This window comes from Bombina bombina, chromosome 2 (assembly GCF_027579735.1).
Source record: "Bombina bombina isolate aBomBom1 chromosome 2, aBomBom1.pri, whole genome shotgun sequence".
NCBI lineage: Eukaryota > Metazoa > Chordata > Amphibia > Anura > Bombinatoridae > Bombina > Bombina bombina.
The window spans coordinates 464,632,623-464,646,375 of record NC_069500.1 but is presented as its reverse complement, the minus strand read 5'-3'; the positions used below and the strand labels follow the sequence as shown (position 1 = coordinate 464,646,375).

Sequence of the window (13,753 nt, the reverse complement as noted above, 5' to 3'; positions counted from 1 at the left end):
ACAGTTTCCCATACCATGAGAACCTACCCTTCTTCCAGTTATTGAGGTCCTTCCTGATAGCTTTATAGAGGGGTACATAATTCAATTTTTACAGGTCTGAGTAATTACCATTTAACTTCACTCCTAAATAGGTTATGTGAACCTTTGCCCAAGTAATATTAAAATTTAATTCCACCGTTTTTTTGTATGGGGGGGGAAGGTCAATTGACAGGGCCTCGCACTTTTCCAAATTAACCTTATACCCCGAAATCTCTGAAAATTGTCTCAAAATGTTATATAGGTGGGGTAGTGAGATCAGGGGCTTTGTCAGTGTCAGTAGGACATCGTCCGTGAACAACGTTAGCTTATATTCCCTCCCCGCCAGCCGCACTTCCGCTACCTCCATTGACTGTCTAATGAATGCTGCTAGTGGTTCGATGCATAAGGCAAACAATAGTGGTGACAGTGGGCATTCCTGACGAGTTCCATTCATAATGTCTATTGATCTCGAGACATATCCCGCCGCTCCTACCACCGCTGTAGGCTTTGAGTATATAGACTGGAGGGCCTTTATAAAAGCTTCCTTAAAACCCAATTTATCCAATACCCTAAACATGAAGTTCCAATCTACCCTATCAAACGCCTTTTCTGCGTCAAGTGATAGTAATAAGGCTGGCGTCTTAGTGCTTGCTAAATAATCTACTAGGGACACGATTCTCCTCACATTGTCTGGGGCCTCCCGTTCCTTAACAAACCCCACCTGATCTTGATGGACTAAAGAGGGAAGGATCAATTTCAGTCTATTTGCAATAATTTTGGTGAAGATCTTAAGATCCATATTTGTCAGCGATATAGGTCTATAGTTTTTGCAAAATTTCAAATTCTTCCCTATTTTGGGTATTACCACAATCTTAGCTTGTAGCATTTCTTTAGGTATCACCCCCCCTTCCAGGATCCCGTTACAGAATGTTAGCAGGTGAGGTAACAGTTCTTTCCCAAAAACTTTGTAATATTCCCCTGTAATACCATCTGGGCCCGCAGCTTTCCCTGACTTTAGGTCTTTGATTACCGATAATATTTCTATGGCCGAAACTTTAGCATTAAGTTGTGTAAGATCTGAGTCCTGAATTGCCTGTAAATTCGCTTGCCGCAAAAAGTCATCTATCTGTGCAGATAGATCCCCTGAAGGTACCTTTTTCCCATCATACAAGTCCTCATAATATTGGGCAAAAGTTTCAGTTATCTCCTGAGGGTCAGAAGTGGGAGTTCCGTTTTGCTTCTGTATGGAGGGTATAGCAAAGAATTTAGTTCTTTCCCTCAATTTAAATGCTAAATACTTATCCGGCTTGTTCGCGTAGATATAGTAATGAGCTTTCAGCTTCAAAGCCGCTCAGATAGAAAATTTGTTTAAGATTTTGGACAACTCCTGTCTTTTAGATTGAAGAGTCTTATATACCCCTGCTGATAGAGTGCGGCTATGCTCTTTCTCCAGAGTCTCAACCTCTCTCTGAATGGTATTCACTAATTGTGTAGATTTTTTCGTCAGTATCGATTTCTCTTTAATGAGTAGACCCCTCAAGTAAGGTTTATGTGCTGCCCATGTGACCAATGGATTGCTAGTGGACCTCACATTAAGTTGCCAGTATTCCCTCAATGCTTTGAGTATTCTCTCATGTATCTCTGGGTTCCTAAGAAGTGTTGGGTGATATGACCACGATCTTTGTCGTGAAAAGTTTAGGAGGCCTGAGAGATCCAGGATCACCAAAGAATGATCTGACCAAACACATGGCTGTGTGCTCGATGCAACCAAATTAGGGATCAGTATTTGGCTCACGTAAATATAGTCTAAGGTGGAGTATGATTGGTGTGCCGGCGAGTAATATGTATGATCATGCTTGGAGTTACCCACCGCCGTCCAAGAATCTATAAGATTGTGTGTTTCCAGAGATTCCGTAATGGACTTAACAATGGCATTGTGTCTATGTTGTTTACTTGTTGTCCATGAAGAACCCCCACCCGAATAAGGGACCATGGATACATTGAAATCCCCGGCTAAAAGAATTCTATCCTGCGACCACTGAGTGAGATGATGTGATATCTGCCGGAAAAAGGCATTCTGTGTTTCGTTAGGTGCGTAGATGTTGCACAAAGTGATTTTGGAATTCTGAATTGTACCCTGAACGATCACATATCTGCCTTCCCTGTCCCTAGTTACCCTCTCTAGAATGAAATCTAGTGATTTATGTAATAAGATCGTTACCCCCCTTTTTTTTGAGTCCGTTGTGGAATGAAAGTGTTGGGGGTATTGATGAGACCAGTATTTTGGGATTGTCTGGGAGATGAAGTGAGTCTCTTGAAGGAATATGATGTTTGCTTTTAGTTTCAAGTAGTGTGTCATGGCCGTATGTCTCTTAATGTCCGTGTTAAGCCCTCTCACATTGTGGGATATTAGTCTCAAATTATGTGACATCAGTATTATCCTGTTTGCCTATCCCTATTCCCCATTTAGCTATTTTTCTCAAGGGCCTCCCAGTGTGATGAAGAGCCCCTCCTACCTTCCTAACCTCCTTCACCTGTTTCACCTTCACCCTTCTCTTCCTCTCTCATTTTACCCTTAGATACCCATAAGCAAACACCTAGTTGAAAAAAAAAAAACACATTAAAAAACAGTAAAAAACAAAAACATGAACATTAACATTTTTGGTCCAGTTAGGACTCCACCACATCATGAATTTAAGTGCAGTTATAAGCATATTTTAGTTATTATGGCAAGATAGAGAACCTGAGTGTAATAAAACAAACAAAAGTAAAAAGAGGTGTTGTACAACCTTCCCTCCACTTTGCTTTAACTAGAGCAGCAAAATGTTTTAAAAATGATTCTAACTCTCTCAGCTAGAACACTGAAGACCGCTCCGTATTGACATTAACTATAAATGCTATGTGACATTACTTTGTATCTTTCATTTTTTGGCCCAGTATTCGAGGCCCATAATGATGCTCAACCTTCACCCCCCCCCCCACCAATAGGTTATAATATTCCCCACACAAAGCAACAAAGAAAAAAAAGAGCAGGAAACAAACATAACAGTATTATACTCATCTGTCCATTATCCAGTCTCTTAGTGTTCTTTGGACAGTCCCAGAGATTTCTCCCTCTTCAATTGGGATATGCCCAAAAAGGGAGACACAACTTTTAACTTCAGAGATTACCAATGAAACCTATGTATGTCAAGTCTTTCGCTTCTTCTCCGGTATCTTGGTCCATTGCTTCTGACGAATTCTGCTCCCCTGATTAGGCTGTACTGTGGATTCCCCCTGGTGAACAAGAGCCGGAGGCTCCATCTTCATTCTGCGGAATGCTTCTGGGATCTCCTGGGGATCCTTAATGAAAAATGTCTTATTTTCCCACGTAATGTGGACAGCAAAAGGAAATCCCCATCTGTAAGGGACCTGGTTTTTCCTTAGTAAAGAAGTTAGAGGCCGAAGAGAGCTTCTTCTCTGTAATGTCCTTAAGCAAAGGTCCTGAAAGAATTGGATGATATTACCTTGATACTTGCATGTTGGGTTCTTCCTTGCTGCCGCAAGAATTTCCTCCTTTTCTTGGAAACGTAGCATCTTTATAATGACATCTCTGGGAGGTTCTTCCTCCCTAGGTTTAGGTCTGAGTGCCCGGTGTGCCTTTTCCATCTGAAATTTCTCTTCTCCGACGGAACCAGTAATGGCACGAAACAGGTTAAGTAGATATGAATTCAGCTCCTTAGGGCCAATTGATTCTGGAACTCCTTTTAATCGCAAATTAGATCTGCAACCGCGATTTTCTAAATCTTCCAACTTGTCGTATATATCTTCTATGTCCGCTTGCTGGGCGGTGACTCTTTCTGTTACTTCATTTAGACCTTCCACCATAGAATCCCCACTTTCTTCCAGGGTGTTTACTCTTGACCCCAACTCCACCACTTCCTGCTTCAGGTCTGCTATACTGTCGGTTACAGAATTTTGTAGGCTTTCCATCTTTTCCAGGAGCTTTTCAAAATTAGCATTAATATCCTGCTTTGAGACCAGGTGGTCCAGATCAGCTATTGTTATAGGCCTTGCAACCCCGGCCCCTTGTATGGATTGTTCATCTATATCTCTCTCTTCATCAGATTGTTGTGCTTGAGTGTCAGAGGATTTATCCCTCCTTGTAGGTTTAAAAAAGAGACTAGATGCCGGGTGTTTATTCAGTGGGGTCACCTTAGTGTTCTTTCTGGCTGTCATTGTAGCGTATTTCTGGTGTGTAGATAGTGGTTGTTAGGTCTGTCTGCTCACAGTATTGCCTATGCTTCTCCCCTCTCTTCCTCCCAACAGAGCCAGGGAAACAAGTATTGTATATGGGCCCCTTTAAATGTATAGGTTATGTCTGCATGTCTGGGGCATCATTTGATATAGATAGAGAGAGGGTTCTGCGTATTTAAGTCATGCTATTCCTCACATTCTCTAGTAAATGCAAGCCTTCATATTTATTGTAATATAACCTGGCCTCCAGCACTTCCGCCTCAGCTCTTGTACTTATGTAAAGATTTCCCCAAGTCCTTCCCTGTGGCGCCCCTCATAAAATCTCCTGGGGCATTCACCGCATAGCTCTCCTGGGTCAGGGCTAGACCAATTTAGCAACTGTGTTATTTCTCAAAAGCTCTTCTGAAGGAGCTGCAGCATACCGGATCTACATTAAAGTTTACAGCCTCCCCTTTGCTGCTGCGTAAACTCCTCACTTCCCCACCACATTTCTAGAGGCAAGTCTGTAGATATCCCTGCTATGCAGATGTAATTTGACTGGGCCGTTAATGCCCGCTATCCGTGCCGTAGCTTAGGAGCTGCAAAAGGTGACCCCACTGTCACTTCCTTCCTACCGTCTTCTTCGGTTTATTTGTCCCTCTTTCACAATAAATAAGCCCCTCTATTACATTTTACTATCTTGCACCAACCTTTACCGTGGGGCTCTTCTTTCATTTCATCCGACACTCAGTTAGATGCCGCCACGTGGTTTGCGGTAATGGCGCCCGGCCGTTTCTGTACAGCCTCCCCTTAGACTCCGCTCCTTGACTGGAATGTATGTGATCTGGAGCTTACAGGTTGTTGTCCACAGGAGCTGCACCACTTGCGGTCACATATTATTTGTATGCTGTGCCTCTGACACCTTATCCTTGCCTTCAAAACTTTTATCCTGCACGGAGCTCTCTTCTCAAGCAGCCATTCTCTTGCTGCTCCAGACTCCGCCCCCGTTATTAACTATTTAATAGCTACCTAGTTAAAATAAAGTCAAATTTACCTGTAAAATAAAACCTAAACTAAGGTACAATTACACCTAACATCAGCCAATAGGATTTTTTCTACCTTAATTCTGATTGGCTGATTCTATCAGCCAATCGGAATTGAAGGGACGCCATCTTGGATGACGTCACTTAAAGGAACCGTAATTTAGTAAGAAGACGTTGAAAGAAGAGGATGCTCCATATCGGATGTCTTGAAGATGGACCCGCTCCACGCCGGATGGATGAAGATAGAAGATGCCACCTGGATGAAGACTTCTGCCCATCTGGAGGACCTCTTCCTTCCGGCTTGGATGAAGACTTCTGCCCGTCTGGAGGACCACTTTGCCCGGCTTCGTTGAGGACTTCAGCCGGTTGGGTGAAGATGTTTCAAGGTAGGGTGATCTTCAAGGGGTTAGTGTTAGGTTTTATTAAGGGGGATTGGGTGGGTTTTAGAGTAGGGTTGGGTGTGTGGGTGGTGGGTTTTAATGTTGGGGGGAATTGTACTTTTTTTACAGGTAAAAGATCTGATTACTTTGGGGCAATGCCCTGCAAAAGGCCCTTTTAAGGGCTATTTGTAATTTAGTATAGGGTAGGGCTTTTTATTATTTTGGGGGGCTTTTTTATTTTATTAGGGGGATTAGATTAGGTGCAATTAGTTTACAAAAATTGTAATTATTTTATTATTTTCTGTAATTTAGTGTTTTTTTTTCTTCGTACTTTAGATAATTGTATTTAATTGTATTTAATTGTAGTTAATTTAGGGAATTAATTTAATTATAGTGTAGTGTTAGGTGTAATTGTAACTTAGGTTAGGTTTTATTTTACAGGTAAATTTGACTTTATTTTAACTAGGTAGCTATTAAATAGTTAATAACTATTTAATAACTATTCTACCTAGTTAAAATAATAAAATTAAAATAAATCCTAAGCTAGCTACAATGTAACTATTAGTTATATTGTAGCTAGCTTAGGGTTTATTTTATAGGTAAGTATTTAGTTTTAAATAGGAATAATTTAGTTAATTGTAGTTATTTTATTTAGATTTATTTAAATATATTTAAGTTAGGGGGTGTTAGGGTTAGACTTAGGTTTAGGGGTTAAGAACTTTAATATAGTGGCGGCGACGTTGGGGGCAGCAGATTAGGGGTTAATAAGTGTAGGTAGGTGGTGGCGACATTGGGGGAGGCAGATTAGGGGTTAATAAATAAAATGTAGGGTTCGGCGATATTGGGGCAGCAGATTAGGGGTTAATAAATATAATGTAGGTGGCGGCGGTGTCCGGAGCGGCAGATTAGGGGTTAATAATATAATGCAGGTGTCGGCGCTGTTGGGGGCAGCAGATTAGGGGTTAATAAGTGTAAGATTAGGGGTGTTCAGACTTGGGCTTCATGTTAGGGTGTTAGGTGTAGACATACATTTTATTTCCCCATAGGAATCAATGGGGCTGCGTCAGGAGCTTTATGCTGCTTTTTTGCAGGTGTTAGGTTTTTCTTCAGCCGGCTCTCCCCCATTGATTCCTATGGGGAAATCGTGCACGAGCACGTTCTGCCAGCTCACCACTACCGTAAGCAGCGCTGGTATTAAGGTGAGATGTGGAACTAAATTTTGCTCTCTGCTCACTTTTCTGCGGCTAACGCCGGGTTTGTAAAAACCCGTAATATCAGCGTTGTCTGTAGGTGAGCGGTGAAGGAAAACTGCTCGTTAGCACTGCACCCCTGTTACCGCAAAACTCGTAATCTAGGTGATTGTATCTTATTGTTTAAAACAGTTAAAAGTGTACATTAAGGGCAAAATTTATCAAAGTGAGAATAAGAACATTCTCACGTTTGTCGTCAAAAAAACCTCACAAATGATATCATAATATTTATGAAAGGTTATGTGGGAAACAAAACGCAACTTTTCATGTGTGTGAACAAACTGACTCCTTACCATTCGCAAGTCTATAATATAGGCAAATAAGTTGTCTGGAGATGCCTAATTCTTGTATGAAATCTCTATTGGCATTTTAAAATGCCCGTATATATTTGCAGTTCTCACATATTTATGAAAAGTGGCGCATGCAATATTCACTGTTTTTAATCTCGCCAATTTATATGTTGCGAGATAGTTAAAAATAAAGAGCAATATTGTCATTTGTCTGGAGGGGAAAATGGAAAAATTTCTTTTTCTTGCCTTAATGGCTGTATCTAGGGTTAGAAATTGCCCACAACAAGGCGCAGAACCTGAAGAATAGTAATTAATTAAATAACAAAAGGTATATACAGATTTATAAGAAAAGTAAAATAATTTTGAAATTTGAAATAAGTGTACTAAAAAGAACAGAGATAAGCGCCAAAAAATGGACAATCTTCTTTGATGAAAAAGAGCAAAAGAAGGGGCAAAATAAAAATAACTTTAATATATAAGAAATAACATTCTTACAAACAATCATGTGACTAATTTATTTAGTTATAAAAGGATAAAAACAATAAAACCATTTACCGCTGGCTAAAGTTAAGGTTCATAAATAAAGTGAAAAATATATTTCCGCAAGAAAACTAGATCAGCCATTCGCTTGAAATCGCAAAAAAAAAAAATTGCCCCAAAATGTCTCTGGATTTTTGAGAAATACTGGCAACATTTTTTACTTCACACATTGCGAATCGCAACTTTTTAGGCGCATTTTTTCGGGGCTTAATAAATTTTGCCCTAAGTATTACATTAACGTCTCTCATATTTAGCAGTACAGCATGTTTATGTTTGGTTACTAAAATTCATTCTGTTCTGTTACATGATCTTTAGTAAAACTAAGAAAATATTTCTTGATTTTATTTGTACAACATGAGTTAATGTCCCTCTCCTGTTTTTCTCATAGCCCGAAGAGAAGCAGAAGGCATCTGCAGCATTTGAACAGCTCCAATCTGCCATGGAAGCTCTGGGATTCACAGCCAATGAGCAGAGGTCCATTTGGCATGTGCTTGCAGGCATCTATCACCTCGGTGCGGCAGGTGCTTGCAGAGGTAAGATAGTAGAACATCTTTAGTCTTTATCCCTGCCAATTAAGCGATCTCATAGTAACACACTCAAAATACTTGACTGTCTTATGGAGCTGTGTAACCAGTGGTCACAAGCTGTCCTCGTTTAGACTATCCCTGTATTCTACCAGTTGATCTAAAACTTCAGAGATTACAGCATGTTCTGGAAACAACATAGAGATTAGACTGAGAATTCCCTAAATGAAGATAAACAAAGAACAGCTTGATTTTAATTAGGTAACAGTTTGTTGGCTTAATGTTTTCACTTGCCATGTTATGCTTTCTGCACCAAGGTAAGACGTGTTTACAGCAATCATTCTCTTGCGATACTTGCTATTATTTGTAGGATTCATCTTGTGAGATGTCAGCTTTATGTACAGTTGGGATAATTAACCAAACACTGACAATGAAACAGTTTGGGCTGTAGAGTGCATATATTGAAGGTGAAATCCAGAATGACAAGAGATTAATTATTTCTGTAGAAATGTAAACCCACACCTTCTAAACCAATATCCGGTGACGTAAATCTTTATGTACTGTACATTAATTGTAATATTTCTGACTTGTTAATGGTATTGCTTACTTAGTCCACAAGTATCTAAATATCAAGGAAATTTCAGAGACAAGTCACCTTTATCTTTATTTATAGCAAATGGCTATGCAATAAACTCAGTATAATAAAAAACAGCTTGATGCTATCTGATAGGTTTTTCCTAAATAGTATCCAAAATGGAAATAAAATACATTCAGAAGCGCCAAAAAAGGTGAGCTTTAACTATAATAAAGTTAAATGTATTACCATATAAACAATCATCCACACATGCATAATAAGATACAAAATGTATAATAGATTACAAATATTTATTGAGCTCTCTTGTTAAAATGTATAGATCCATATAAAATGCTTATTTTCATTTTTAAGAGACAGCTGGAGATGAACTATGCTGCCGTCTTGATCATGACCCTGTTCAATAACATGACTATGGGAGTGGTTCTCAAAAACACTCTGGCAAATTCATTTCTAGGAATGAGTTGTGCACAAATATGCATTACCTTTTAGATTCAGTATACGTTTAAACCATGTTAACTAAACAGATTAACATGTTTAATGGTTGTTTTTTTTAATGCAATATCCTTTTTTTGTTTGTTTAGTGTCCCTTTAAATTATTGTTTAAATTGAGTTCTTTACAAAGCAGGAAACTTGCTTAGTGTTATCAATACCAGCTTTTCATATTTTACTTATATTTTAACCACTTGGCTTCCATAGAGGGCTGCAATGTATTTAGTATGTTGCACCACAAGGATAATGTTGTCTTTTTCTTTATTTCTGTTAAATCTCATAGCTTGTCCTTGATAAATGTTTCCTGGAAAATAAATACAAAAAATTATTTTTTTATGATCTTAATAACAGGCTTTTTTACATACATCTAACTTTGTTTTTTCCTTTGAAGGGTTAATAAATGCCAGTTGCCACCAGTTGGTTCTTACTCAAAATGTTGCCAATGTGTTTTGTAGGTCAACCCTATGGTCACTATCTAATTAGCACAATGTTAGGAATAAGACTTTCATTCTCCTAATAGATTTTGTACGTTGTAGTTTATGACTCTGTTTAAAATAAGGCAAAGTAATAAAGTTCATAGAAAGTTAACTATCATTATAAATTGAAATATACAACAATAAAATACCACTTAGCATACTATAGCAATAGGGCAGTTGGCTCATCTGATATTCTGGAACATGAAATAATATAGCATTATGGGAAAGACACTCCATTTTGACACAATCAGAATTATAAGGAGCTGTTTTCCCTATAGTATCTGGCTGCTGAATTAACTGAATTAATTAATGTGTTTTAAATTGGGAAATGCTTGCCAGGTCTATGACTTTGTGTTAATTGTAGACTAAGGCTGACCACTGTGAAATAGTGCCCTGCTAAATGTGACCATTAATTCTTTCCAGAAAGATGTGCTCTGCTTTGGACAGTTAATTCAGAAATATAATACATCTGTGAAAATGGCAGTTATTGACCCCTGGAGCTCATGGGCACCTAAGAAATGCACCCAGATTGTCCTTGCTTATGAGAAAAGGTTAAAGGGATAGTAAAGTCAAAATGATTTAGATATAATTTTAAATACCTTTACAAAGTACTTCTAGTATCAAATTTGCTACCTTGGTATCCTTAGGTAGACTAAGAAGCAGCAGTGCACTACTGGGAACGAACCAGTGATTTGTGGCTGCACATATATATTTCTTGTAATTGACTCACATGATGTGTATAGCATTAGTGCATTGCTGCTCCATCAACAACGGATGCCAAGATAATAAAGCAACTTTGATCATTTAAGTAAATTTGTTGTTTAACATTGTGTGCTCTATAGGAATCATGAAAGTTTAAGTTTGACTTTACTATCAATTTAATAATTTAATCATACTGTACTCATACCTCCCAACTGTCCCGATTTTCGCGGGACAATCCCGATTTTAGGGGTCTGTCCCTCTGTCCCGGGTTGCTAGTCATCTGTCCCGAGTTAACTCCATGCATTAAATAAAAAGAATTTTTTTTTTTAAGTTCTATTGGGTCCATACACAGAAGCAGCTGGCTTTTCTCTCCCAGGGTTATATACCTGTTAGATTCCTTGTGGAAAATGAATGATGTGTGGGTTAAGTAGGAGTAAGAAGGCTGTACACCCTCTTACCTCAGGTAATGGTGACTTCTAACCCCTGGTAGTGATGACGTCTAACCCCTGGTGATAATACTATCATATGCCTTCAGTTTTATACTATGAGCAGTGCAACACTAGGGTAACGAACAGTGGCAGCCTCAGACTGCCAGCTTATGCTCTTGCCAACCCCAGGACCTCATACAATGAGTTACAGATACCCATATATGATGTAGTGTGTGTCTATCTGTATCTATAAGTGTGTATGTGTGTGTATCTGCATGTATATTTGTAAGCTGTGTAGTGTGTGTGTATCTGTATGTAGGCTATGTAGTGTGTGTGTCTGCATGTATTAATGTAAGCTATGAAGTGTGTGTATCTGCATGTATAAGTATATGCTGTGTAATGTGTGTGTGTGTATCTGAATGTATAAGTGTGTGTGTGTATCTGCATGTATAAGTGTGTGTGTGTATCTGCATGCATAAGTGTAAGCTGTGTAGTGTGTGTGTGTGTATCTGTATGTATAAGTGCAGGCTATGTAGTGTGTGTGTCTGCATGTATAAGTGTATGCTATGTAGTGTGTGTGTGTGTGTATCTGTATGTATAAGTGTAAGCTATGTAGTGTGTGTGTATCTGTATGTATAAGTGTATATCTGCATGTATAAGTGTAAGCTATGTAGTGTGTGTGTGTGTATCTGCATGTATAAGTGTATGCTGTGTAGTGTGTGTTTGTATCTGTATGTTTAAGGGTGTGTGTGTATCTGCAGGTATAAGTGTAAGCTATGTAGTGTGTGTGTGTGTATCTGCATGTATAAGTGTATGCTGTGTAGTGTGTGTGTGTATCTGTATGTATAAGTGTGTGTGTGTATCTGCATGCATAAGTGTAAGCTGTGTAGTGTGTGTGTGTGTATCTGTATGTATAAGTGCAGGCTATGTAGTGTGTGTGTCTGCATGTATAAATGTAAGCTATGAAGTGTGCATATCTGCATGTATAAGTGTATACTATGTAGTGTGTGTATCTGCATGTATAAGTGTAAGCTATGTAGTGTGTGCATCTGCATGTATAAGTGTATGCTATGTAGTGAGTGTGTGCGTATCTGCATGTATAAGTGTATGCTATATAGTGTGTGCTTATCTGTATGTATAAGTGTATGCTATGTAGTGTGTGTGTGTCTGCCTATATAAGTGTATGATATGTAGTGTGTGTCTGCATGTGTAAGTGTATGCAATGTAGTGTGTGTGTATCTGCATGTATAAGTGTATGCTATGTAGTGTGTGTGTGTGTATCTGCATGTATAAGTGTATGCTGTGTAGTGTGTGTGTGTATTTGTATGTATAAGTGTGTGTGTGTATCTGCATGTATAAGTGTATGCTGTGTAGTTTGTGTGTGTGTATCTGTATGTATAAGTGTGTGTGTATCTGCATGTATAAGTGTAAGCTATGTAGTGTGTGTGTATCTGCATGTATAAGTGTATGCTATGTAGTGTGCGTGTGTGCGTATCTGCATGTATAAGTGTATGATATGTACTGTGTGTGTGTGTATCTGTATGTATAAGTGTATGATATGTAGTGTGTGTCTGCACGTGTAAGTGTATGCAATGTAGTGTGTGTGTATCTGTATGTATAAGTGTATGCTATGTAGTGTGTGTGTGTATCTGCATGTATAAGTGTAAGCTATGTAGTGTGTGTGTATCTGTATGTATAAGTGTATATCTGCATGTATAAGTGTATGCTATGTAGTGTGTGTGTGTATCTGCATGTATAAGTGTATGCTGTGTAGTGTGTGTGCATATCTGTATGTATAAGTGTGTGTGTGTATCTGCATGTATAAGTGTATGCTGTGTAGTGTGTATCTGTATTTATAAGTGTGTGTGTGTATCTGCATGTATAAGTGTATGCTGTGCAGTGTGTGTATCTGTTTGTATAAGTGTGTGTGTGTGTATCTGCATGTATAGGTGTATGCTGTGTAGTGTGTATCTGTATGTATAAGTGTTAGCTATGCAGTGTGTGTGTATCTGCAAGTGTAAGTGTATGCTATGTAGTGTGTTACTGTGCTTTTTTGCTAACTTTAAAGTCCAGAATCTAGAATATTAATGGGGAATGCAGAGAGGAGTTTTAAAGAATCTTTTATTAAATGTCCAATTAAGATAAAAATATTTAGCACTGTCTCTGCAAAGGCTAGTTAAATAGAGAGCTCACATAGCTATACCAGTGGTTTGAGCTTGTGTTTGAATTGCTGCCTAAGAGTATTAAAAGATATGACTTTATTTAGAGTTTTATTTATAGTACTTTGGTCTTATGATTTTAAGCCCCGCCCCTTCCAAGTTTTGGCCGCGCGGGGGGGGGGGGGGTCCCTCTTTTGAATTTTTAAATGTTGGGAGGTATTCTTACTGCATGCTCATGTATGTAAAAAAAATTACATAAAATAGCAGTGCTTATTTTATAACCCAAGGCAGTCAGATCCTACTGGCAGAAATCCTGATATTAAATAATTATCCCTTAATGGGATATGAAACTCAACATTTTTCTTTCATGATTCAGAAAGATCGTACAATTTTAAACAACTTCAATTATCTAATTTGCTTCATTCTCTTGGCATCCTTTGATGAATGAGCATCAATGCACTACTGGGAGCTAGCCGAAAGCATTGGTTGAGACAATAACATGGGTATATATCTGCAGCCACCAACTAGCATCTCCTGAATCTACCAAAGTATCATTTTAAACAAAGGATGCAAAGAGTACAAAACAAATTCCATAATAGAAATAAATTGGAAAGATTTAAAATGGCATGCTCTATCTAACTCAC

General features: G+C 38.5%; 1 protein-coding gene across 1 annotated transcript in view; it reads left to right on the top strand.

Moving 5' to 3' along the window:
• The window catches only part of MYO18B (myosin XVIIIB), a 1,229,288-nt gene that overhangs the window by 255,246 nt on the left and 960,289 nt on the right, over positions 1-13,753 (top strand). The window contains exon 13 of the mRNA XM_053702090.1: positions 8,125-8,269. Within this exon, the coding sequence (XP_053558065.1) occupies positions 8,125-8,269 (145 nt within the window). The remainder of the gene's footprint in view (positions 1-8,124; positions 8,270-13,753) is intronic.